At 55.2% G+C, this 26,420-nt stretch overlaps 2 protein-coding genes across 2 annotated transcripts in view; one reads left to right on the forward strand and one right to left on the reverse strand.

The window, feature by feature from the left end:
* The window catches only part of SLC5A10 (solute carrier family 5 member 10), a 76,714-nt gene that overhangs the window by 3,368 nt on the left and 46,926 nt on the right, over positions 1 to 26,420 (forward strand). Inside the window, exons 4-9 of the mRNA XM_067534362.1 lie at positions 673 to 732; positions 1,502 to 1,606; positions 11,175 to 11,280; positions 12,462 to 12,542; positions 18,917 to 19,122; positions 22,659 to 22,794. Of these exons, the coding sequence (XP_067390463.1) occupies positions 673 to 732; positions 1,502 to 1,606; positions 11,175 to 11,280; positions 12,462 to 12,542; positions 18,917 to 19,122; positions 22,659 to 22,794 (694 nt within the window). The remainder of the gene's footprint in view (positions 1 to 672; positions 733 to 1,501; positions 1,607 to 11,174; positions 11,281 to 12,461; positions 12,543 to 18,916; positions 19,123 to 22,658; positions 22,795 to 26,420) is intronic.
* The window catches only part of FAM83G (family with sequence similarity 83 member G), a 31,761-nt gene continuing 24,104 nt past the window's right edge, over positions 18,764 to 26,420 (reverse strand). Inside the window, exon 5 of the mRNA XM_067534360.1 lies at positions 18,764 to 19,597. Within this exon, the coding sequence (XP_067390461.1) occupies positions 19,211 to 19,597 (387 nt within the window). The 3' untranslated portion in view covers positions 18,764 to 19,210. The remainder of the gene's footprint in view (positions 19,598 to 26,420) is intronic.

Consider the following 26,420-nt stretch of genomic DNA (forward strand, 5'->3'; position numbering starts at 1 on the left):
GTGAGTCACTTTGCATGATTAAGCTAATCAGTCACTGGAACCTGTTAGGACCGACATGACGGGGCACCCACAGTTTCTGCAAGTAACCCCATTAGTGCTGATGGGGAACATACGTGTAACCCTTCTTAAGCTCTCTGTGTCCCTGTATTGGCGGGCCCACATACAGATGTTTAGCTGACGTACCTGGTGCTTTTGTTCAGGCCCGGGAGAGTCATGCATCCAGATCCAGAGGTCCCAAGTCCAAGCCCTGCAGACAGCCCAACGGGGCACGTTCTTGCAGATTGCTAGCCCCAAAACAAGTTCACTGGTTTTCCAAGCGTTTGTCCGGAAGGCCATTGGCCTCTGCAACTAACCGAAGGCTTTAGGCTTGCAAGAGGTGCTCAGCGCTTAAGGAGTTAACGTGAAATCTGTGCAGTCAGCAATGCCGGGTGCTGAGCACAGAGGGGCAGTGAGTTTCGTCAGGCCACGTGTCCCTGCCTGTGTCCGTAAGGGAGGTCCATAGCCCACCCTTGGACACAGCCAGGCCCATGGAGATCCGACTGCGCTCCTCAGGGCGGGGCTGGGCCCGGCGCGGGCGTATGACCCAGTGCGGGTTCTCACATTCAGCTGGAGGCCCAGCTGTGGGCAGAACTGGGACTTACCGGGCTGTGCTGTGTCCCTGCTTCTCCATAGGCGACCTACGTCCTGCTGGCATTGGCTTGGGTGTTCGTACCCGTCTACATCTCCTCGGGGGTAGGTACCGTTGGAGTATCCCGGGCACAGCTGGACAGCCCTGCTTTCACTGCTGTTACCAGGTGCTGCCCCTGCGGCTGGCGGCGACTCGGGGCAGCATGTGTGTGAACCCTCCCCCTGGGTGAGCTCTGCTTTCTGTGCCTGAGCCTGCCCGAAACAGACCCCGCTCCTGTACGGACCATAACCAGCCTGCAGGATGGGGTGCATGACACACACCTGGGCCGTTCTGATTCTGTCCAGTAGACAGCAGGGGTGCGTGTGCTCGCTTGTGCGTAGTTCGTTATTGGCACCTGTTGATTCCCCACTGAGGCTGGGATATTAGCAACATTCCTACCTCTGCTTATCCTGATGACCTTGCGTTGCTGCTACGGTGCCCAGAGTGACATCAGGCCTTGTAAGACTAGCTCCCTTCCTAGACTCATCGGTTCATTTCAGGGTCTTCGAGGCAGAGGGGCTATGCAGGTCCCTCCCTGCCTGGCACCAAGCCCCTCTCCTGCCCCCAGAGCCTGCCGGCTGGTGCCCGCTGGAGCACAGTGTGTGCCCTGTGTGGCTGCTTATGCTGTGTTTGCCCGAGGTTGCCAGGCTACCCCAAATCCCCCCCACCCTGGGTTAAGAGGGACTGCACCCATTCCTGGGCTCTGTTTGGCATGGGGAGGCGTCAGCAGGTCCCTCCGGTGCAGGGCTCCCTTTAGCCATCCTGGTGCTTCCCCGTTCTGAGCTGGGGTGCAGCTGCCACGCAGCGTAGCGACTGTGCATCTCTGTCTCTCAGATCGTCACCGTGCCGGAGTATCTCCAGAGGAGGTTCGGAGGGGAGAGAATCCGGCTGTACCTCTCAGCCCTGTCACTCCTGCTCTCCATCTTCACCAAGATATCGGTCAGTAGCCATGGCTCTGGGTCGCACTGATGCCTGCGGAGCAATGGGTGTCCCAGGGCGTCTGTCTGGCTCGCTCTGGTACTGAACACCTGGGCAAAATCCAGGGAAGCAATCAAACCTGTCCATGGGAGGGTCCGAGGGGGGCTCTTTTGATTGTATTTGATTTGCATCAAGCAGACAGTTACCTGTGTTCAGTGGGTGGGAGAACTGATGGAGAGCAGGGCTCTGGGAGGGAGCCTGGGATGCTATAAAAACAGCTGTTGGAGGCCGTGGAGGAGGCAGAGCTGAATCACCCAGAGGTCAGAAGAGGTGGGAACCAAGGAGGGGTTGTTTGTACTCTTACAGGCCAGGTCTATGCTAAAAAATTAGGTTAACCCAGGAGCGTTGCTTAGGGGTGAGGAAACCCCACACCCCTGAGTGACCTAGTTAAGTCGACCTTTGCCCTGGTGTAGACGGCGTTAGGTCGGTGGAGAATTCTTCCATTGATCTTTCTTACCACCTCTTGGGGAGGTGGATTAACCGGCGATGGGAGAACCCCTGCGTCATTGCAGAGAGTGTCAACACGGGTGCTCAGCTTGGATGACGGCACTGGAACTAGCTTGGCTTGAAGGAGAGTGACTGCGCTGTGAAAGCAGACTCCTCCGGCTACACCGAAGGGGACTGGGTTAGCAGAATGACAGGATCTAGCAGCTGAGGAGTTGTTCTAACTCAAGCTGCTCTGTCCCCACTACACTGCTAGTTCTGGAGTCAACAACACTCTGAGCTTCAACAAGCTCCTAGCACCACTTCACTCGAGCTAGAGATTTTTGTGTGTGGACAGAATTCAGGGTGGGGCAAAGCCTCGCGTTATACCTTGATCTAACTGTGGTGACGACAAGCCCTTAGAAGATGCTCACTGCTAATAACTAGGACGTTCGGTGCCTGGTCTTCCCAGTGAGAGGCACATTAGCCGTGCCGGAGATAGATTGATGAGATCCTGGCCCTGGGGTTTTGGGATCATCCCACGGAATTGGGTTGCAGGGAGAGGGAGCTTGGCTGCTTTCCATAGGATGGTCCAAACACCTGCAGGAGGTGTCCGATTCCCACAGGGCAGTAATAGCTGAGTCCTGGCCTCATTCAAGGTTTCTAGTGGTTTCTAGACATGAAAAGCAACCCAAGCGCCTCTCTTCAGCCTCTTGGGCTGCTTGGTGCCTCGCGAGTTTCTTGCATGTAAGTTCAGCTGTCATCCAGACCCGGGCGCCAGGCCCAAGATGCAGAGCGACCTGGGACTGCAGGCAGCGAGGCGGGGGAACCCAGACCTGAGCCACATCGATCCTGCACCCCCAGAGAGGAAACCAATAGTGCAGGCGCAGAATGGAGCGGGAAAGGTGCTCTAGGGGGGACAATCCTGCGTGGCCTCCTGGGACCAGGACTGGATGACCTAATGCGTGGATCTGAGGAGGTCTGGGCAGATGTACGGGTGAAACAAGAAGCAACTTGCTCGTGAGAACACAGTCTTGTGGTGTCTGGAGAAGCGCTGTACCGTGGGTTGCTTCTGGTGACGTGTAGCTATTCCCCCACAAGGGGGCGCTCACCACCCATCCGTACGGCGCCTGTTCTGCCCACTCCCATGCGGGTGCTGGGTGCTGCCCCGTTTCCTGCCCAGGTGGGTTTTCCCAACCCTGCCGTGGCTTTTCTCTGGATTTGCTTCCCAGGGCCCCTGAGGCTGGTTTGGAGCCTAGATCTGGGAGCCCTGCATCCTCGTTTTCCTGGCATGGATCCTTAAAACAAGGCGTGCGGTGCCCGTACGGGGCAGCCTGCCCGTCTTCTGGAAGGAAAAGCGCCAGGAAGGCAGTGAGATGTCAGTGAAACGTCCTGATGGGTAATCGCCCTCTGGTTGAGGTAGCCCTGAATGAGACTGGGCCCGTGGAGAGAGCTCGGACCTGGGAATCAGGAGACCTGGCCTCTCTTCCCAGCTTTGCCACTGACCTGCGGCGTGACCCGCTCCTGCCCCGGTTTCCCTCTCCCACTATTTGGGTGTTTAAACCATAAGCGGCCTGCAGAGCGTCCCACCGCTGCACACGTATTGTGCGGGCTCCCAGGCCAAGTCTGAAGATGTGTGGACAGTTTCAAAGCCGTGAGGGCCCGTGCTTTCTTGGTGATGAGGAGTGGAGCTGCAAACTTTGAGGGCCCCTTGAAAATCCCAGAGGTTCTTCGGCTTGTAGGACTGGGATATGTGAGTTAATTTGATCCTGCCTTTATCTGACAGAGTCATTGTGGCTTTCCCACGGGAAACAGCTGTTTTCAGAGGTTCAGAGCCTGGCCACTAACGTCTGACGTGGGCTGAAACTCACAGCAGGCATCAGGAGTAACTTTTGTGAGGGATGTGAAGAAATGCAAGTATGAAACCCCCAATCATTGGACGGCTAGCACTGTGTGATGCAGCATCTCTACCCAGAGCATCAGAGCTGCCCTCCCTTTGGTCCTCTTACCCACTGAAACCTAGCTCGTTGCTGGGCTCTGAGGATGCTTCTTTGGTTTGTCTGGCTTCCCTTGGATCTGGATCACAAATATCTAATTGCGCCGCTTGCAATGGCGGTTGTCTTGCAAATTCATTCCTGGGTGTGAAGTCCAGAAAGGACGGTTGCAATCATCCGGTCTGATCTGCATCGCACAGGCCAGAACATCCCAAAGCAGATGGACTTTGCATCTTCATTTCATTCACTGGGTTCTCCCGGCCTGGCGCAGTTGATACCTGCGGGTCTTGAAACCTTTGCTATTATTTTGGTGTTTCTCCCCACACCTAGGCTTGGTGTCCAAAGCCCTGAGAGTTGCTCCCCACCCTGGGCCTCTTCTTTGTTTAAACCTGCAGTTCCTCAACTATTTATTGTCCCTGCATTCCACCAAAGCAGGGCCTCATTGTGACTGGTGCGTCTCAGCTGGTCTCTGACTCATGCAGAACCCAGCGGTAGTGGAACTGGCCTAGGCAAGCCGAGGAGAATACACTGGCTGCAGCTTCCTTCGGGGTGGATTTGGATAAGGTAGCTGTCGCCAGCCACGCATTAGGATGAATATTTGCAAGCACACAGGGACAAACTGATCCCGTCTCCTGCCTCCCACAAGGACTGCTGTAGGATGTATTAGAGAGAAGTGTGAACCCACAATGCACCCAGCGAGGCAATTCTATCTCAGGGGGAAAATTTGTTCCTGACCCAGCTGGTGCCCTGAAGCATGTGCATCAGTAGCTCTTATAACAGTTTCCCTAGCTAGTATCATTGCCGGTGCTGCTCTCGTGCATGCCTCGGAAACGTCCTGTACTGCTAAGCTGGGGACACAATGTTGCCAGCTGTCCCCATTACTCACTTTTCCCAACAAAACAGCCACTACTGCATATGGGCACACAGCTCTCAACTGGGCACAGCGTCTCTGGGGGGGAGGGGGGGAAGGAAGCCCTGCTCAGTGTGGCTATCAAAACCAGTGTCTTGCCCACGAAGAGGAAAATGTGTCTTGGTCTTCATCTAGTGGCAAGTCCACCGAAGAGGTCAATGAGGCTGCCGCTACTTCACCCTCCAGGGGAGAGTCTTTTAGCGCTGATGGTTGCAGGTTCAAACCCTACTGCCAACTCAAGTGGGGTCATTGGCAAAAGTGGGGCACCAGCGTGGGGTGTTAGACTTCAGGCACTCAGGATGGGCTTCCCCAGGGTCTTTGTCCCCGGCTCGTAGCTGGCAATGCATAGGAATATACAGAAGCATCCTATCCGGACGGGGCAGCCCCCTTTGGCACACGATGGACGTCAGCCTGCTTTAAAGATCATGTATGGTCCATGGCTGCCTCGTTCCATGGACATCCTGGCTTTGCCGAGGCCACGGGGTTAACACCATTAAATCCAAACACTGCCTTGTGCCTGTTTTGTCTCTTGTGCCGTGCTGACGGCGTTGGGTCAGAGCCAGTTTCCAAGTGAGGTCACTCCTGGATGCAGGGAAGGGCAATGCTCCTTCCCGAGCCAAAGGGCCTGACTTCAAAGGCTTTGCCCTCCTTTTATGATTGAAACGACTTGTCTCGTGAATGGTTCAGGCCTGCTTTTAATGAGCTTGTTTTTGTGTTTGGGACGGCTTATTACCCAGTCAGTCACATGCTCTCGCCCTGTTTGCCACCCTAGCAGAATTGCAAAGAAGGTGGAGGGCCGGGAATTAAAGGCCTTCTCAGCCAGCTGTAGATGGTGCTGCAAACGTTGTAAGACCTTAAGACACTCAGGAGGAGCCGTTCTGAAATCTGCTCTCCAAGGTTGGGTCCTACCAGCTGGGCGAGGAGGCAAAGGGAATGCTTGCTGGGGTGCGGGCACTCACCGGAACGACTGCTCGGAAGCTGGCAAGTGCTGACATGAAAGATGATAAATCACTCAAGAGCACGTGGGGAGCTGCAGGGAACGTGACGGGCAACGGCTCCTTTCATCCCAGCTCAATGCTGGGGTGGAAGCTGATGCTTCATCGTGGTCCTACAAATGGAGGATGATCCTCTCAATGAATAGTACCATGTGCTGGGACTAGGTGGCTTAGGGGATGCAGAACCTTCCCCCTTGGAGTCTCAGGGTGGAGCGTGGCCCTGGGTATCCTTATTATTATTGGTGAGTTTCTGCTGGTCTCTGACTCCTGCCAAATCCTGTTGCAGTGGAATTGCATCGTCAAGAAGAAGCCATTGGCATCTAGCTCCTTTCACGGGGGGCTTGGAGACGGCAGTTGACCAAACGTCCTATTTTAGGGCTTAGTTGTGGCTTTGGCCATGTTCTCTGTGAAAAGGTGTCCCCAGCAGGGAAATGATCAGCACCAATGGACCCCTTCGTGACAGTCTCGGCAGAAAATCCAAGGACTCAATGGACCCTGGATACTGGCCTGGCCTCTCCTTTGGAGATGGCCTGGCCAGAACGGAGTTGAGGCAAATTAATAACCGAGCCAGAACCATTAACTAAAACTTCGACCGTGGCTGGGCCAGATCCTCGGCAGAGCGTGGCTGACTCCAGCAGAAGATCTGGCCCGGTCCAGGCATTCCAGCATACGTTTGTTAATGATGAACTGCCCGGCTGTTTGTTACAAACAGTCAAATGTTTTGTGCAGTTAGGGGCAAATCCTGGTTTCCTTCTTCCAGCCCATAGGCAGCGGTAATGGCCACGGAGTGACTCTTTGGCAGCCTGGTGGGAGGATTCCTTCTCCTTGCTTACCAGTGTGCAGAACCGCTGGGGCAGTGTTTCTCAACCTTTGAAGTAGCAAATACACCCTCTAACTTCTGAAAATTTTAATAAATACCCAACACTCAATTTTCCACAGGATTTTATGTTTACAGACTAATGTGAGCCAGATGTTGGAAGAAGGGCTGAGTATATAAGGCCGTGACATGACAGATGTCAGATCTCGTGTGGGTAGGGTTACCACCTTTACACCAGGGGTGCACAACTCAAGTATGTAGCTGGGCTAGAGGTGATGTTGGCCGAAGCAAGGAGGCTTTGAGTGGCATGCCAATGCTGGGGAATATAAAGTGCTGTGCCAAATTTTTTGCCATAGATTTGAGAGGAGGAAGGGGTGAGAGAGAGACAGGGAAGGAGGGTAACTGGTAAAATCTGGGGCTGTCGTAGTTGTCAGTTTCAGTGCTCAGCTAGAGCCGTGAAATCGACAAGTTTTCTGGGCACTGGGCTTTGAGCCAGGGAGGGGGGGCTGCCCTCTGGGCAAGTTGCAAGCGGCTGCCGCCTGGCTGCCACCCAATCCGAGCTGGGGCAGAGGAGGCTTCCGCACCGGCTGGGACCCAGGGATGTGGGCAGGTGGCTGTTGCCCGTCTTCAAGCCGGGGTGCTGGAGGCTGTCTCTCAGCTCGGAGCCGGGGCGCGGGTGGCTGCCACCCAGCTGCGAGCCCAGCTCACGAGACGCAGGAGGCTGCCACCGGGCTCCCACCTGGGAGCTGGGACCTGGCAGGAAGCGGGCGGCTGCTGGTGAAGGAAGGACATCTGCACCTTGGATCTGTTTGCAGTGGGAGGTGCTAATCCCCCGTGACTTGGAGAACACGGGGGTCTTCTGCTCCTTCCACCATGCTGTTTGCATTTCTTGGACAACTTCTCCTTCCTGTGCTCCAAACACAAGGCATGCTCTGGAGCCCTGCCCCTCTCAGGCCAGGAGCCGAGATTCTGGTGTGGAAGGTGCTTTAGAAAGTGTGACTAGAGTCTGGGGCATGAATTATATTTAGCACTTTCCTCTGGCAATCTCGGTGCTTTCTCAGAGCGTTGGTATCCTTGTACTGACAGGGAAACTCACTTGCCCAGCAGGCCAATGGCAGGGACTGGAATAAAAGCCTGTTCTCCTGACTCCTTGGCTGGTGCGCTAGCCGTTGCTCTATGCTGTCTCCCATTGCCAGTCTGGTCTGGGTCCAAGTTTCATCCTGGAAAAGGTCTCTTTCTAATAGCCATCTCTCGCCCTTCGTCTGCATGTCGTCTCATGGCATAGGCCTGATCGCTTGTGAGACTGGCACAAAGAGATCTAAATGACATCTCCCTGCGCCCACCTACCTGCCCTGTGGGAACTCAGGCTGAATTTCACCCGAAAAGGGCCCAGATTCGTAGCGGGTGTAAATGGGTGTCAGTGGAGTTTGGCTGCTTTGCACCTGCTGAGGCTCTGGCCCTACATTTTGAACTCACCTCCCACTTCTCTTTCCACAAGCTGGACTCGACTCTGCACGCAGGCTTCACGCCAGGAAGGCTCCCACGGCCGGAAGGGATGGGGGGGGGGAGCGTAGGGCAGGGTCCTTCTGTTCCAATCCCGGTGAGCCACGCGATTCGAGCAGAGTGAGACGCCAGGAATGAACCGAGTCCAGAGCCTTTCATCGGAACCCCTGTAACTCTTGGCCTTCCCCCCGTGTTCCATCTCCCGGCGCTGCTGGGTATCTCGAGACTTGTGTCCAGAGCTGGGCTGAGTCCAGCCACCCCCGGTCCTCATGCTGACGCTACTGCCCGGCGTTCTGTGGTGGCCCAGCCTTCGGAGCATCTGTGAGGCTGCGAACCCTGGCTGTGGCAGAAGGAATGAATGAGGCTTGCGGGGCTGGTGCCCCGGAGGGAGCTCTCCAGGCCGGCGGTAACCTTGCAACCAGCGAGTTGCCAGGGAGGAGCTGCGCGGGAACTGTCCCCGGGGTTTCTGTCGAATACGACGTTTCATTGGATCACGCGGTTTAAAGGCGGATTGGAGCAGCCAGTCCCTCCCCCTGGAGCCACGTCTCTCCCATGTGACCTTGGCTGGGGTTTTTCCAGGCATCCTGTGGCAATCTGATAGCAACATCTCCTTGTGCTCCGGCTCGCAGAGCCTGCGGGGGGGAGAGGGGGAGTGAGAGCGGCTCCTCTGGCCCATCTCGGCATGCACCCCGCCCTGACCGCTGTTCTGGGGGCTGCACGTCTGGCTGTGCTGTATGGTGGCTAGAGCTGGGAGTCAGGATTCCTGGGTGGGATCCCTGACTCTGGCACTGTTTGCTGCCCGAGTGCAAGCAACACCCATTGCCTCAGTGGCTCCATCTGCCAAATGGGCATAATTCTTAATGACCTTGTGTGGGGGTTGTGCTAGTTGTTTGCTCCGAGGTCCTCGGATAAGAGGGCTACAGAAATGCAAAATCCTACTGCAGGCCCAGAGATCCCTCTCAGGATTGCTCTCAGCACAGGGCTTGCCAGGCCTGTTTGTCCCTCTGGCAGCTCGGATCCTGTCTGTGGTCTGCTTGGGGCGAGATCCCCTCCCTCCCTCTGCACACGTGAGCGTCCCGGCACGTGGCCCGAAGCTCCAGCAGGCTCGGCGTTCCACTCCAGCTGGCGGGGAGCGGAGTTCCGGGAAACGACTTGGCAGCCTTTTCAAAGGTGGCACAGGTGCCAAGGGACAAATCCAGTCCAGCAGAGAGCAATAGGCTGGCTGCACCCCCACCTTCCCCATCATAGGGGCGGGGCCCTTCTCTGGCCTGCTGAAGGGTGACAAAGGCGGCAAATGAGTTTGCCGAGCGGACAGAAAATAGGAAACAAGGAGCAGAGCTGGGCTGTGGCGCAGAGCTCCTGCTGTCTCTGGGTTTGAGGGCTCCCCTCCAACCCCCTCTAGGTACAGGGTCTTTTGGGAGGCTGGGTGCTGGTGCCCTCAGCTCTTCCCAGCCATCACCCCCTCTCTGTGTGGAGGGCCAGGGGATGTATGTTGCAGCTTAATGGCCTTTCACTGAAGAATTGAGGGTCTGGCTTGGTGCATGGAAGCAGCTCGCCCCTCTTGTCCGCCTGGGCCGTCCTCCCCTTGGTGCTACGCCGCGCTCGCTTCCTTCCAAGCGGGGGCATGCCGCCTGGAGGCTGTGAGAGACTCAAAGGTGTTGCTGCTCCGTGTTGCTGAAAACCAGGCGTGCCTCATGCGTCGATATCAGTTCAGCGTAACTGGGAGCTAGCCTCTCTCATTCCAAGGTATCTGAATTAATGACCCTGCCCAGGTCCTCTCCTAGTGAGATAGTGACCTGCATTTTAGTTTGAAACGACAAAGACGTGAGGCAGAAGCAGGGGGATTTGGGTCTCCTGGGTTCTGCTCCTGAATCTTCTGCTGACTTGCTGCTTGACTGTGGCGGAGTCACATGACTGTGCTCTGCCTCAGTTTCCCCATCCGTAAAGTGGAGATGGTGCTCACCTGCCTGTTAAGGGTGTGGTGTGAAGCGTAATGAATGAATGTTTCTGGAGTGCTTTGAGATCCTCTGCTGAAAGGACCGTAGGAAGAGAGGGTGCTAGGGATGAGTTCCGTACCGGGGGGAGGTGCTGAGTCTGTCTGGGCCCAGCTCTTAGTTGTAGAGGCGGCAGCAGGGCAGGAAGACCTATTAAATGGGTGAGTGACAGGCCTGATCCTGGGAGGGGCTGAGCACCCCAACTCACCTTCATTTTAAAGGGAATGGGGACATGCCAACGCCTTGCAGGTAATAATAAATAATAATCCCCAGCTCTTCTAAGCACCCGTCAGCTGGAGACCTGAAAGTGCATCACACAGGAGGTCGGTATCATTAGCCCCGTTTTACAGCGGGGGAAACTGAGGCACAGAGAAGCCAACTGACCTGACCAACGTCCCCCCAGCAGGCCGGTCCCAAAGCTGGGAACAGAACCCAGGTGTCCTGAGTGCTGCTCCACTGCGCTAGCCGCTAGACTACGCTGCCGCCTCGTTAAGGATTAGGCCCCTTCGCGAGAAGGAGAGAGGCTGGGTTGCCCGCCCTGGCGACTGTTGTACGCCATTTCTCCCCAAACGGGCCAAGCACGGGGAAGTGGCATTTGCAGCTTCCCTGCGTGTTGCCCGCGCAGCTCTGCCCTGGAGGGGCCACCACTAGGTGGGAAGGGCAGGTCGGTCCTCTGCCCTCCCGGCCATTGGGTGCCAATTGTCCTGTGGTCCGCTGAAGTGGGCTGAGACCTCCAACTCATGTCAGGCCGCGCCCGTATGGGGAAGCACTTACCTCCAGCTGGGGGCTGGGAAGAATGTGCTGTGTTCTGGGTAGATTGTCCCCTTCCCAGGGCATGGCCGCAGGCCCTCCTGGAGCTCCTCCGACCGTTGCGTTCTCTATTTCACATGCAGACAGATCTGTACTCGGGGGCCCTATTTGTACAAGTTTGCCTGGGCTGGAACCTCTACCTCTCCACAGGCCTGATGCTGGCGGTCACAGCGCTCTATACCATCGCTGGTAAGTTGCGAGGCGGCGGAGGCCGGCGCTCTGTCGGGCGCGCCATGCTTCCGTTCCCCTTCTCGCCAGTGGTAGCCCAGCTGAAACACCTCTCAGCTCACTGGCTCGGGATCCCCTGTCCTCTACGGCTGGCCTTCTAGATGCTGCTTGCCCACCTGCTCCTGCAGCCTTTACACATGTGAGCTGGCCCGTGGAAGAAGTCACCAGGCCTGCCTGGGTGAAAGCTGCACGAGCAGGTTTCTAATTTGCAGTAACTTCTTCCACCTCCAACAGATGCCTTGGATTGTCTCTCGTGCCCCTATTAATGATGGCTGCCATTGCACCATCCCCATTTTGTGACCAATCTCAGAGGGTCTACCACCTTATCTAGCTAGCGCACTTCACCACCAGCTTCCCTGCTTCTCATAATACTTAGGGCTCTTCGTCTTCAAAGAGTATAAATATCAACTCATTCATCCCTGGGGCTGGGGCGGTAGGTAATAACCAGTATTCTCCCTGTTTTACTGGTGCGCTGACCCATGTGGTTTTCCCTAGTCATTCACAGAGCTGGGAGTTGTATTCTCGAGCTCCTGGCTTCCGCCCCACACTCAGCCCACTGCACCCGATATCCGTGGCAGGCCCCTGAATTATTACCATGGGTGGATGTGCCCTTCATGGTCAGTGCCAGGGGAGTCACGCCAGCCCAGAAAGTTTGGCCCAATATCTTCTCCTCGCAATCAAAGCAATGCATCACCCCAGTATTGGGGATGGCCCAGTCACTCTCTAGTCCCCCAGCAAATTGTGTCGGCGTGGTTCTTTCCAGGCACGCCCATCCCCTTCTGCCCCCTCCCTTTTCTGTGTATCCTGTGCTGGGGGCCAGGCCCGGCGTTCAGCCTTCACTGCACCCTCTGCTAGTGCTTGTGGGGGAGCTCAACACCCTCACACGCCCGGCTATGCAACTGGCCCCATCCCACCCACGTGGGGCTATTCAGTCCCACAACCCAATAGCGACCGGAGCTGGTCTTCCTCTTTGACCCCTGGTGGAGGCACTTCCAGGCAGGTCCCATCCTCCACCAGGGTCAATAACTGACGGACACGTCGCCAGGTGAATGGTTGGGTTTATTGTGACATTACAACAAAGCCTAGCCCGGTGCCGAGCGAGGACCCCCCCCAACGCCGTGTCTCTTTCCCGTCTCGTGCAGGTGGGCTGGCAGCTGTGATCTACACCGACGCGCTGCAGACGCTCATCATGGTCGTCGGAGCCGTTGTCTTAGCTGTAACAGGTAATGCCCTGGAGCCGCACAAGCGCACCCCTTCCAGGGAAACCGCTTTCCTCTCGCGACTCGAGCAGTCTTAAAAATAAATTAAAATACCTGAGCCGAGACGTTTAGGGTGAGCTTTGCCGCTCCCCAGATGGCTAGCAAAAGCCGGTGCCTCGTACGCTGCTCTGTGGCCATATCCCCATACGTGCAAGCCCTATGGGTCTAAGTGATGCACGGACTTTGTTCTGGGTGAATTTCCCCACCTAGCACCTTCCTGTCTTGTTGTTCCACCTGGCAGGCTCCCGGTATCCATGTGATCGATACAGTCCAACAGCCTGCTTAGGTGATTGATGATAAAGCGGCACTTCAAGTTTTTCTCCAGATAATTGCCAGCCGTTGACCTTCCCTTCCCGCCCCCGTTCCAGGTGTTATTTGGGGGATCGCCAGAAGGGATCCACCCAAATCAGAATGTAGCTTCCTTTGATCTTCTCTGAAACATACGCAGCAAAAACCAAGGGGTGAGTCGTCATTCCATGTGCGTGTGGCCAGGGAGCTGGAACCCGCATTGGGTGCTCTCTTCCCTTCTGCAGGGTCATCTTCCGGCTTTGATCTAATTTAATTAACAGGCATTTTCACTCTAGCACCTGTGTGAGTTTAGCCTCCCCACGCACCAGGGAGGTAGGGGAGTCTCAGTCTCCTCCTTTTGGAGATACAGCACTTAGGCCCGGAAGGGTTAAGACACAGTTTTCACAGCTGGGTGTGTACGGTTAGGGCTGCACAATACCAGGAATTTACAATGGCACAGCTACGTCTCTGGGGTGTGAAAAATCCACGCCCGAGAGAGGTAGCTCCGTCACCCACCCCCTGGCATGGACAGCGCGAGGTGGACAAGAGAATTCTTCTCTTCAAGCATCTACCGCGGCGCGGGGAGCTGGCTTGCCTACATCGATGGGAAAACCCTTCCTGTAGTTGTAGTGAGTGTTTACACTGAAATGCCACTGTTGTGCACGTTTAGACACACCCATCGGCATCCCACTCCAAAGTTAGGTACCTAAAGCACGTCTACATTCCCCCCTCGAAAAAGGAGGTGGGGGGGGCAGAGAGTCTCTGAGCCTGGTCAAGGGTTGCACTGCGGTGCTAAAAAGAGCCGTGTCGGCGTTCAGACTCAGGCTGGTGTCTGAATGTCTACGCCGCTCTTTCTCGCTTCCTAGCGCGAGCCCAAGTCTGTTGACCCAGGCTCTGAGACGTGCTGCTGCATTTGTGTGTGTGTTTTTGGGCGGTATCGGCGCACCCCCACGTAACTGGCCTGATTTCAAAGCTGCTGGGCACCGGCCACTCCCCGTGAAACCAGTTCCAGCACCCCAGCTTGACCAACATCGGCCTGAGCACTTGATCACCGGAGAGTCAGTGGCAGAGTCGGGGTAGAATGCAGATGCCCACCCTTCTCCGGCCAGCGTCTCCTTGACCCTTGCTGTGCCTGTTCTGTGCACGCCCGGCCCCCCTCCCCGTAGCTCAACACCTGTGCTGGCGGGGGGAGGAGCACCATCTCGCACGCAGTGTATTGACAGAAATCAGATTAAAGGCAAACAGTAGCCAAGGCTTCAACTTTACGATCCCCTCGCGAGAAATACCCAGACCAGAACCCCTGCATCGACCCTAGCGGCGGAACAGGTCTGCCTGCAGGTCAGAAAGAGGGCCAGAGTTTGTGCTGTTGACAGAGGAGGAGGAAGAAGGAAAGGGCCTGGCACACTGCTGGGTGCTGTCACAGGGTGAGAGCAGGCAGCTGGAAAGAAGGCCAGCTACTGCTTTTGGTTTGTAATCTGGCTTTGTGCAAGTATGGGAAGGGTGTGCACACAGGTGTGCTAAAGTTCACCTTCGGCTCCCATGGGACTGTCATTCCCAAATGCCTCTTTGTCACCTGCGAGTGACGAGATTGTGCATACAGGGTTGAGTCCGCTCGTATGGCCAAAATACACTAGACCGCCTTCTTTAGTTCAAGCAGTAGAGGCCTGTGCTTTTAAATCAGAGGTCACAGATTCAGTCCCTGCTGACTATGCCTCCAGGAGTGTCTGTGCAGAAATACTTAACCGAACAATACTTTGAAGAACAGCCTCAAGTCATCACATCCTGGTGGGCTGTGTACGCGCCATGTGGATTGCATGCAGACCTGGTTCATACAAGCTTCACGTCACGAACAGCTACATCTACCAGCCTGCTCCACAAAAACTGAGCAACGACAATACAAGTGGGCATAGAACTGGGCAAAACTTTTCCTCTGACATTTTTGGCAGCTGAAAGGTGTAGGTTCAGGCCGACTGCCACATTTTGTGAGCGCGTGTCAATTTCAGTGACTAGTTTTGGTCAAAAAAAAATCAAACAAAAACCAAAGCCCTTAAAAACTATTCCAAATTTTTTAAACAAAACCTCTTGACCTTTTCAAAAAGAGAGGATTCAGTTTGGGAGGGGTTGAAATTATTTTTGGTTTTGGAATTTCCATTTTTCCAATTTTAATTCACTTTTTCAGCCCCCCAAATTTTATTTCAAGAAAATTGCAAAAACGTTTTAAAAAAAAGTTTTGAAATTGAATCAAAATGTTTTGATAAACAAATACTCTTGATAACTGCCAGCCAACTGAACAGCTCCCTTCCCCCCCGGGTTATGTGCACAGCTCGAGTTGGGGTAAAATCAATCAATCCGACTGACACAGCGCTCTGAGCTGGTATCCTGCTCCTGGCGCTCACAAATGGGCGCAGCGCACGCTCTGGTGCGTTAGCTCCCCCCTGCAGCACTGAGGCAAACCGTCCTTGTCCCGACCCCCGGGGAGCGGGAGGGGGGGGGGGGGGGTGAGAAGGAACACGACGTCATGCGCACGCCCTGCTGTTGTGACTCACTGCTTGGTTACCATGGGGAGCCTTTGAAATCACAGCCTAAATCGCTGATTCCTTTTGGCACACACCACAAAGCCATTAATCCTGGCCAGCTCATTGGGCATTAATGAGCAGCTGTGAGCCACATTCTTAGCAGCCCTCCTTAATCGCAACAGCCTGCTGTGTGGCCAGGCCTCTACTGGGTGCAGGTGTTGGTGCCTGCAAACTGACGCCTTTGGAAATAGTGCAGCCCTAACTACATCTACCTGCTTTCCTCCATGATTCAGCATTTGCTAACTGCACTCCCTTATTAGAGAGCATTTATTGTTCTTTCCTACCCGCCCAGTTCTTGGGAACACCCGCCCCTGGATTAACCAGGTGTTGGAGAGTCGCCACTTCCCCTTTCACAAGGGGAGGGTGAGTTTACAAAGCCTGAGCCTCTCCCAAATAACATGGGCCTGTTTTCAAAGTGGTGCACGCAGTCCTGACGGGGCCAGGACTGACACGCAGACTCCCAGACTTCGAAGGCAGAAGGCGCCAGCATGACCCTCTAGTCTGACCCCCCTGCACATCGCAGGCCACGGTACCTCGCCCACCTGCTCCTGCAGTGGGCCCAGAACCTCTGCCTGAGTTACAGACTCTCTCCAAGGGCATGGCCACGGGCTGGTGGATTGCAATGGAAATAGGGTTGCCCACATTGGTTGGGCATGTTTCTGGAGGTTTCATCCCATGACATAATCTTTCATTTCTGGAGACTCCAAGACAATCCTGCAGGGTTGGCAAACCCCAAATGGAAAGTCACGGAGAAGGCGTGGGAGGGAGGGGGGAAGTAACGTGTATTTCTGGGGTGGCATCATAAAAAGGAAACTGGGATGGGTTCCCGCTGCGGACTTGAGAGCGGGACCCAGATCTCCAACGTCTACTGGCGGGGGCCGTTTGCTTTGGCTGGTTATAGAGCCATGGGCTGCTGACAGGATGGAGCTCTGCCCTTTGATCACCCCAGAGTTCTGGGGTGTTTGGTTCAGGCTCATCTCGGGGGGGGGGGGGAAGCCCCATTCCAGCGTCTCCGCAGTGCGGGGGGCGGGGAGGGGGAGTGAAGAGGAGAAGGCGGAAGGATGGATGTTTTTCTAGAAGAGCCGCTCATGCTCAATCAGGCGGGAACCCAGGGAGGTTCTAGGCCGTGTCCAGTGGGAGGTCAGACTGGCTGCTCACAGGGGCCCGTCTGCCTTGCAGCTGAGAAACAAAGTCTGGGCCCTGGGCTGCTGAGCGGGAATTCTCAGGAACCAATTCCCAGCCAAGGAGGCCTCGGAGTTTGTGGATCCGGACACACATCCCCAGCCTGCTGGAGCGTGAAAGGCTCCGTGGGGCAGAGCCAGCAGCTGGCCGGACCCGCAGTTTAGGCCTGGGCCAGAGGAGCAGGGCCTGGGCATTCGGTTTCCATGGCAACCCTCGCGGCTGCCGCTGTGTCCTATGGGCACTAGCTGGGGCTGCCTCCCCTGTGCGCTCGGACCGGACCTAAAACCACCCCCGGACGGAGACCTCCAGGCGGTGCCGTAACGCCAGAGCCAGGAGGAGGGCGGAGACCCTGTCACAGGGCACAGAACGCGGGGCTGGGGGGAGCGTCCCGACCGAGCTGGCCACCCCACTAATTTCACCTGCCGTTATCAGCAAGGTGACGAGAGTTGGGCCAGGTGGGGGCGGGGGGTTTGCAGATGGGGTGTCAGATCTGGGGGGGGGGGGGGGGGTGAGGGGTCAGATCTGGGGCAGGGCGGGGAAGTGAGGGGTCAGATCTAGCGTCCAGCTCAGGGCCGGCCCTGCTTCTCACACAGCAGCAGCACAAAGGCGGCGAGACGGAGACCAGGTGCTTCCTTCGCCCCCGTGGCTTTAAAATACATTCCACCCCCAAACACCCCCCTTGTGCGAGAGGCAGCCCCTGATGTCCGGGTCTGGGGTTCGCCCAGCCCTTCATAGCCGGGCTGCTTCCTCAGCCTGCCCCCAGCCAGCGACCTCACCTCCGCCACACCCCCCGGCTGGGGCAGGGCGGGAGTCTGCTCTGGGTGCGCATGGGGGGGCCAGCGTGGATTGGGGCGGGGTGTCTCCTGACGTACATTGGTGTCAGCAAGCCGGGAATCTGGCCCTGCCTCTTGGGTGTGATTAACTGTCTCCGTGCCACGGAGCGGGCTGGGGTGTGATGCAAGCACACCTGTAGTGCCTGCTCTCCTGTACATCTGCCGCAGATGGGGCGGGGGGTGAGTGCTCCTGCCTGGACTGGCTGGGAAGTGTAGCAGGGGTAGCATGCTCCCTCTTGCTTTTGGAAGCCAAACATGCTGTCCTCCCATGCATCCGGGGCCAAATTCACCTCCCCACTAGCCAGGGTAAATCCCATTGGCTGCGGGGCAAGGAGAATTTTGCCTCCGTCTCCCAACAGCTGCGAGGAAGCAGGAGGACGGAGCAGCGTCCCGAGCCTGGCTTCCCGCGTGGCAGGCCCACCCGCGGCTGTGGGCGTCAGTGCTGCAGACGGCCTCGGTGCCCCTGGGCAGCTGGGGGCCGCATGAGAGCCTTGCCGCACTGGGGGTGCCACCGCCAACTGCGGGGGCTGGGAGCCGATGGGTGGCACTGAAAGCAGGCAGCTGGGCTGCTCTCTGCTCTCTATAATACATTTGCAAGTGACTCCCCAGCTTTGTGATTATTTGAGGGGACTGGGGGGGGGGGGGGCGCTAGGCCTTTTGCACAGGTCTCCCTTTCACCCCTGACCATTAAATGCTCCAGAGAGAAGATGCCAGTTCTCAGAGTCGCATCTGCACGGCAGCCGGAGGTGTGAACGCAGCACGTACAGACGTATGGTGCTAGCTCACGTCCCATTAGCGTGGGCTCACCACTCCAGTACCTACCCAGGTTCCCTGACGGGCTAGGGCAGCCCACGCTAGCTAGGTCGAAGCTAGCTCCCGCAGGTCTCCGCAGTCACACCTCCACTTGCAGTGTAGAGGTACCCTAAGGACACCCAGCAAAGCGAGTCTCTATTGCACTTGTGTCTCGGTGCCCAGAGACTCTGGTGATGGGCTTGGGGGGGTATCGGGTCAATCCCTAGATAGATAGAAAATGTCCTGAGCCAAAGGCAGGACCCTGCACTTGGCACCGTCATGGATCAAGTCAGCTGCTGCCTCCGCTGGTCACATTTAAACGAGAATGTCCCATTGCCCCAGGGACCTTTGTGCTTTAATAGAAATGGCTCATTTGAAGTACAAAGTCAGGGAACCGAGCATCCCTGAGAGCCTGGATCCGGGACATGGGACGTGTCCCTGGGGAGACCGGGAATCTAAGGGGCCCAGCTGTGCAAAATGCCAGCTGAGGCGCATCTCTTCAATAAGAATAAAATACAATCGCAATGTTTGATGGTGCTTTCCCTCCCTCTCTGGGCAAGTGGGAAGGGAGGAAAGATTCTGGCTGGGAAAGTCGCTGTGGGTTTCACCAGCTGATCTGACTGTATTTCAGTGCTCTCATCCAGCTCTCCTCCCTGTTACCTTCCAGCTTTCAGCGAGATTGGAGGTTACCAGAACCTGGCAGAGGCTTATTTAAAGGCTGTTCCAGCCAAGATTATCCCCAACACAACATGCCACCTGCCCAGAGCTGATGCCATGCACCTCTTCCGAGACCCAGTCTCCGGAGACCTCCCCTGGACCGGCATGACTTTCGGGCTGTCTGTCTTGGCCGCTTGGTACTGGTGCACGGACCAGGTAAATGTAAACATATTCCCCCTCCCTTGCGGAATTGCACCTCCCCGCTCCGTGGCCTCTGAATACTTGCAGTCCACCTGTGTGGTGCTTACTGGTCCTTGTGGGTCGTAGCCCTAGGGAGTCGTAGCCTTTTGGAGTCGGTGGAAACCTGCTGGCCTCCTCCTGCCCTGATGTTGAGGTGTTTGGACTGTGAGAGTTTGCTGAACGGGATGCCGAGTGGCGTCCTCACTTCGTCTGTTGCTCTGATGTTGACTTGGGAGAGATGGCCGGGCTGCAGGTTCTTGGCGGAACTGAAACCTTTGCTTTGCCAGTACGGCTGGGGGCTGGTGGCTGCGGTGGGCTTTTTAGCACTGGTTCCATCTGCCTTGTATTTGCTGGGCCCTGGATTTTTCTCGTGTCTTGGAGAGTGGATGCCTCCTTTGCCTTGCCCGGTGGCCGCTGGGTTCCTGGATCTGTAGCTGTGGAAAGGCTGACCCTGTTTGATAAAAACGAGAGAAGAGAATAACGATTACTGGCAAGATCCAATTGTACACACACTCCTGAAACACTGTGCCCAGGTCTGACTGTGCCACTGATTCACTCTGACACCTTGGGCAAGTCCCTTCACTGTTCCCCAGCTAATTCTCCCTGGGTTTGTGGTATCTAGAAACCCACAAAAGAATGAATTAAACCTTAACCCAGCATTTCCCATGGTGGCTCCATAGCTTGCCCTCTGGTTTCCCCTAGAAATTCACAGCATCACTTAGGTGTCTAGAGATCCCTCCGTGCTCTGCCTCTGTATAGTAGCCTAAACAGCCATCGTGACCCTCTGTTTGGCTGCTTCAGGCCGGCTTAAGGTAAGGTTCATGCAGCTGCAGATCCGCCCATGGACCAACAAAGTGGTCCTGGATTTGAGTGGCGGAGAAGATGCCACCAGAGAAGGTTGGGGCAGGAGGTGACAATGGTGGGGCAGGAAGCCAGCAGCACTGTCGCATTGTGGGGGTTGATTATTTGTGTACAGGAGCCTTTAGATTGGGTCCGGACCCCAACTGTCTTAATCCACCACTTCTCAGGGGCTTGAATAGACTGGATATTTGTCCCCCTTTCTGTTTCCATCCTATTAAATACCCTGGATGGCTCCTTTTCTCCCCAATCCTTTACTGCGGGCTCCCATGCCCAGTCTGCAAAGTGGGTCTCAAAGCACACCCAGAGCAGACTCCTTCCCTCACCCGGGAGGCAGCATTTCACACCCATTTCACCCCAGTGTCAATGACAAGGTATCCTGGCGTGTCTGTGTCACTGCCCCACTTGGAGGCCAATACCGCCCCACACCCGAGCGCTCTTGAGTGCATCTGTCAGCCAGAGAGGCGGCTGGATCCAGGCAGAACAACCCCGATGGTGTCATGCAAAAGCCTGAGCTGGGAAGGCTTTGAACATGTTGAGGCAGCCGACAGAAACAGCAAATATTTAGATAACAGAGACAAATTCCTAGGAACCCGAGCAATGCACCGTGATCGTTTCCACCCCGCTTCGACAGCAAACAGGATCCCCGGCCTGAGGCTCTGAGCTACAGCCACACTGCTGAAAAACACGCTGGCTTTTTGCTGGTTACCCATTAGGCTGGAGTTCTGTCCCTTCCACTCTCGCGGATGCTCATCTGGGCCTCCTTCCCCTAGCATCTGAGCGCCTCACTCTCAGAGATGGATCGGGCCTCCCAACGCGTCTGCGAGGGGGGGCAGGGCGGCGATCCCCACTTTCTACGTGGGGAAACTGAGGCACAGCGAGACTAAGTGACTTGCCCAAGGTCACATGGAGGCCATGGCAGAGCAAGGACTTGAAACCAGGTCTCTCAAGGCTCTAACCACTGGGCAATACTTCCTCTCCAAGAGCTTTGTGGGAATGAGCTGTACCCCATCCAGTGCTTGTGCGGTGGCCTGGCCTGTGCCATCCACCCAGCCTGCGCCTGTGCCATCCACCATGACTCAGCCGGGATTAGACTCCTTGCCAGGGGACAAAGCACGGCCGATTCTCGCGCTGGGTGGGTGAGAGCCAGCTGTGCGACGTCCTGCCAGTCAGAGCGACGGGGGCGCCGCGTCTCCCCCAGCTCGTCGGGTGGAAGAGCTGGGAAAGAGCCAGTCTGTCACCCGGGCCGGCCCCTAGACCTTGCCCAGGGTCCGTGGGCCTGGGGCTCACTTCACTCCTGCTCGTCTTACCCTGGTGCGATGACGCCGGCGCCGGCTGAGTCACCCTAACGGGCGCCGGTGGGAGCGAGCGGCCGCTCGTTGGTGGCTGGAAAGGCCTTGGAAATGAAATCCTGGGGCCGGGGCCGGGGGAGGGGGTGGCTGTGTTGAACTGAGCTGTTTTCATTCCAGCTCTTCCACTGACTTGGTTTTTAAGAGAGGCTCCGAATCCGGCCCTGCCATCTATGGAGGAAGCTTGGTTCAGGCAGAGACCTAGGAACCAACTGCTCTTGGGCTCTGTTCTTGGCTTTGCTGCTGAGTTGCTTGGCCAAGACCTTTCACTCCTCTGCCTCAGTTTCCCCGCCTGGGAAATGGGGCCAATGATACAGCAGCCCTGTGAGTGAGCCTGTGCGGGCGGGTGTCTGTCTGATGCTGTGGCGATCAGAGGTGTCTGAGCATCACGCCTCGCACGCTACGGGCATGGTCAATGTGCCCCCTCCTCCGCACGCCAGTGCCACGCCGCGCTGTTCTTCGGACGTTCACTCGGGCCCTGCTCTCCCGGTGTGGCGTTAGCGCTCTCGGCCCGCTTGTGAGGACAGTGCAGGGTGGCGCAGCATGCAAAGCGTGAGGGGAATGAGCGGCCATAGAACTCAGGAAGCGCCAGTGGGTTTGTTTGTGCAGGGTGGATGGCAGTACACGTGTTTCCCTTTGGGGTTTTTTTTGGAGGGCGGGGGTCTGGAATATAATTGTGGGGAAAAATTGCTCCTTCATTATCGGCTAGGGAGGATCGGGGAATGGGAATGTGCCAGGCCGAACTGAGGATTCAACGATGTTTCTGTCTCTAAATTTGCGAGGGCGCACACTCAGGTGGCTTCTCCCCTCTCTCTCGCTAACGTTGCTGGGAACAAAGAACCGAGGCACGTCACCGAGCCATGCTCCCGCGTTGCCAGGCTGAACGTCGCGCTTGCCGCCAGCCAGGAACCCAGCAACCCCCCCATATCTATTCCAAACACAGCCGAACGCTATGTCAAATGCAGGGAGCGACCCGCCGAGACGACACATCCCGGCGTGCAATGCTCTCGCTTCAGCCAAGCGGAGGGCAAGGTGGAACCTGGCATGCGGGGGGGTGGGGAGCTGCGGAGGGGGCAGTCCGTGGGCTGCGCTGGGCTGTTCCGATGCAATGGAATGATACCAGCAGACCCAGTTCAGAAGAGAACTGTAGCCTTGCAGAATGCAAGGACCAGCTGGGCCTGGGCTGCAAAATCCGGTCGAGCGCTGCATGTCCCCAGCGTTCAGGGTGGCGTGGCGGTTTGGGTCCCGTTTCACAAGCGCTAGGCTCCAGCGGGCGGTGTCTCCCACTCTCGTGCTCTTTTGCAGGTCATCGTGCAAAGGTCCCTCTCTGCTAAGAACCTGAGTCACGCAAAGGCCGGCTCCATCCTGGCCAGCTATTTGAAAATGCTGCCCCTGGGGATCATCGTCATGCCAGGGATGATCAGCCGGGTTCTCTATCCAGGTGAGGCACAAAACCAGCGAAGGGGAAATGTCAGCAGGGTTTGGTAATTTGCCTGCCGCTAAGCGAAAACCGCCGTGATTCAGAAGGGCAGCTTGAGCCAAACTGCAGAGGATGGGGACAGCACGCTGAGGCTGCTCTGCATGGCCACTAACCAGCCCGCAGGATGCTCTTCGACAGGCAGGGGATTTGCCTGAATATCCTTGGTCAAAAGTGCATGCTGTGCACTGGTGGGCTGCTGTCCCCCACCCTAGAGGTGGCTGCATTTCAATGGCAGTGCATGCACGCAGCTAGCGAAATGCTCTGCGCTCATGTTATTGTGTTGGAGATGGGCGGAGGGCATGCTGTTTGGATCCTGATTGGGTCTAGATGAGGGGGGGTCAGGGCTAGATTAGGGCTGGGGCTGAAATTCAGCAGCACCAACACGGTGCAAGATTTTGCAAGGTCATCTGATGATGTGGGAGATCATCACCATCCCAGTTGGAGATCGCTTCCTTTCCGCTTCGGGGCTCAATCTGGAACCCAAACTGTACTGGCTGGCTGAGCGTCAGGACGCTCGCTCCTTAACACCCGCACTGACATTTGCAAAGGCTCAGCGACAGGGCTGCAGTCACTAGCTATTGTGCCACATTCCTATGCAGTATAACTCTTCCATGGCCCTGTGCATTCTGGTTTGTACAGTGTTTTTATACCAGGGGCGAACTGGGCTTGAGGACTTCTTATTGTCTGTGAATGGGTTGGTTGAAGTTTCTTTTGTGTTCCTGATGCTGAGGACATCTGACTCAGTGGTGTCTTTCATTACCAAGTCTTGAAGAAGCTCTTGGAAGAACACAAACCTACCTGGCCAGTTTGAAGCACATTGGCTGGGATTAAGCTGGTCGGAGCAGACTGCATTACTGCAATGCTTGAAAGGGTTTGGCACACCCAGCTTTACAAAGTGCTGTGATCTCTGCCAGGGTGATTTTCTGATGAGTGAGTAAAATCGTATTGGCTGTTAATTTAGCATCATCTTCACGAGGAAGTGAGGGCAAGCAGATACTGGATCTGGGCTGGTAAATTTAATTCCCTGTAAATACAGATCAGAGCTACATTGAGGGCTGGATCCGCGGAGGCTGTACATCTCAGTAGCTTGGCTGATTTCAGGCCCTGAATGCCTGAACGCGCTGAAAGGTGGACTGGGAAAGCCTGCCATGGACTAATTTCGGTGCCTTTAGAAAAGGAAATGCAGGGTTTGCTTAGGAGCGTCTGATGCTAGAAAGCGGGGAGTGTCCGGGCATCGCCACACCTCGCAGGAACAGTTCTATCCCACCCAAAAACCAAACCCAAATGAGCAGCATGGTCCCTGTGACAGAGTCGGGGCTGTCCAGCCTGTTGCACTGAATGCAGTGTGCATGATTAGCTGCCCTGTCGGGCGGGTGGCGTATGTGTGCATTCGGTGTGATGAGCTTCTGGCCAGCCCTCAGAGACCGCATACAGGCTTTGGAGACCGGGGTGGCTGAATGGGAAGAGAGAAGGGAGATGGAGAGGTACATAGGTGAGACATTCCAGGACACAGTAGAACGGTCCCACCCCTGGTATGACAGTCTGTGCTGCCTCTGTGCTGTTGAGGAGGATGAAGGTCTCAGGGAGGGAGAACATCAAACTAGAGCAGAGGGAAACAATCCCATAGTTTGGACCCTCCTTCCAGATGATGTCAAGGTATCTTCTTGCACTGAGGATTCCTCTCCGGGAGAAGGAACTCCAGTTATTAGGAAGAGACAGGTAATAGTAATGGGGGACTCAATCCTTAGAAACATACATAGCTCGGTTTGTGATAACCGGGAGAACTGCAGAGTGACTTGCCTGTCGGGTGTGAAGGTTGCAGATCTCTCGAGACATCTAGACAGACTTGTGTACTGCTGGTGGGGAGCCGGTGGTTGTGGTATATGTAGGTACCAATGACATGGAGAAGGATAGCAGAGAGGTCCTGTTGGCCGAATTTAGGCTGCGAGGTAAGAGATTGAAGTCCAGGACCTCCATGGTAGCATTCTCTGAAATGCTTCCGGTTCCACGTGCAGGGCCAGTTAGACGGGCAGAACTGCAGGATCTCAATGTGTGGATGAGATGATGGTATGGTGTAAGGAGGAGGGGTTTAGATTTATTAGGAACTGGGGAACCTTCTGGGAAAGGGGGAGCCTATACAGGAAGGATGGGCTCCACCTAAACCAAAATGGAACCGGTTTGCTGGAATATAAAATTAAAAAGGTCGTAGAGCAGTTTTTAAACTAAGGGTTGAGGGAAAGCCGACAGGTGCGGAAGAGCACGTGATTCGGACAGAGACGTCCCCTAGGGGAGGATCTATTAATGGAGATTCTCTATGTCCTAGTAAGGAGGAGAGGATGGCAGAGGATAAAACATGGGTAGGATCTTAGGAGAAACAGTCAAATGAAAAAGAGTCCCATTCAGTTACATCACATAATGGCATTTATCAATGAACTGATAAATTAAACAGTAATAAGTCAGCAGGAGCAGATGGGATCCACCCAAGCGTTCTGAAAGAACTCAAATGCGAAATTGCACAACCACTAACTGTGGTATGTAACCTATCATTTAAATCGGCTTCTGTACCAGGTGACTGGAGGATAGCTAACGTGATGCCAATTTTTAAAAAAGGCTCCAGAGGTGATTCCAGCAATTATAAGCTGGTGAGCCTAACTTCAGTACCAGGCAAATTGGTTGAAACTATAGTAAAGAACAGAATGATCAGACACAGAGATGAACACGATTTGTTGGGGGAAGAGTCAACATAGTTTTTGTAAAGGGAAATCACGCCTCACCAATCTTCTAGAATTCTTTGAGGGGGGTCAACAAGCAAGTGGACAAGGGTGATCCAATGGATATAGTGTACTTGGAAAGCCTGTGACAAGGTCCATCACCAAAGGGTCTTAAGCAAAGTAAGCTGTCATGGGATAAGAGGGAAGGTCCTCTCCTGGATCAGTAACTGGTTAAAAAGTAGGAAACAAAGGGTTGGAATAAATGGTCATTTTTCAGAATGCAGAGACGTAAATAGTGGTGTCCCCCAGGGGTCTCTATTGGGGCCAGCGCTGTTCAACATATTCATAAATGACCTGGAAAAAGGGGTAAACAGTGAGGTGGCAAAATTTGCAGATGATACAAAACTACTCAAGATAGTTAAGTCCAAAGCAGACTGTGAAGAGTTAAAAAGGGATCTCACAAAACTGGGTGACTGGGCAACAAAATGGCAGATGAAATTCAATGTTGATAAATGCAAAGTAATGCTCATTGGAAAACATAATCCCAACTATACATGCAAAATGATGGGGTCTAAATTAGCTGTTATCACTCAAGAAAGAGATCTTGGAGTCATTGTGGATAGTTCTTTGAAAACATCCACTCAGTGTGCCCTGGCAGTCAAAAAAGCTAACAGAATATTGGGAATCATTAGGAAAGGGATAGATAATAAAACAGAAAATGTCATATTGCCGCTTTATAAATCCATGGTCACCCACATCTTGAATACTGTGTGCAGATCTGGTCACCCCATCTCAAAAAAGATATATCGGAATTGGAAAAGTTACAGAAAAGGGCAACTAAAATTATTAGAGATATTGAAAAGCTTCCATATAAGG

The sequence above is a fragment of the Emydura macquarii genome, unplaced genomic scaffold (assembly GCF_026122565.2).
Source record: "Emydura macquarii macquarii isolate MOO-44397 ecotype Brisbane River unplaced genomic scaffold, CSIRO-AGI_Emac_v2 contig_3390, whole genome shotgun sequence".
Classification (NCBI taxonomy): Eukaryota; Metazoa; Chordata; order Testudines; family Chelidae; genus Emydura; species Emydura macquarii.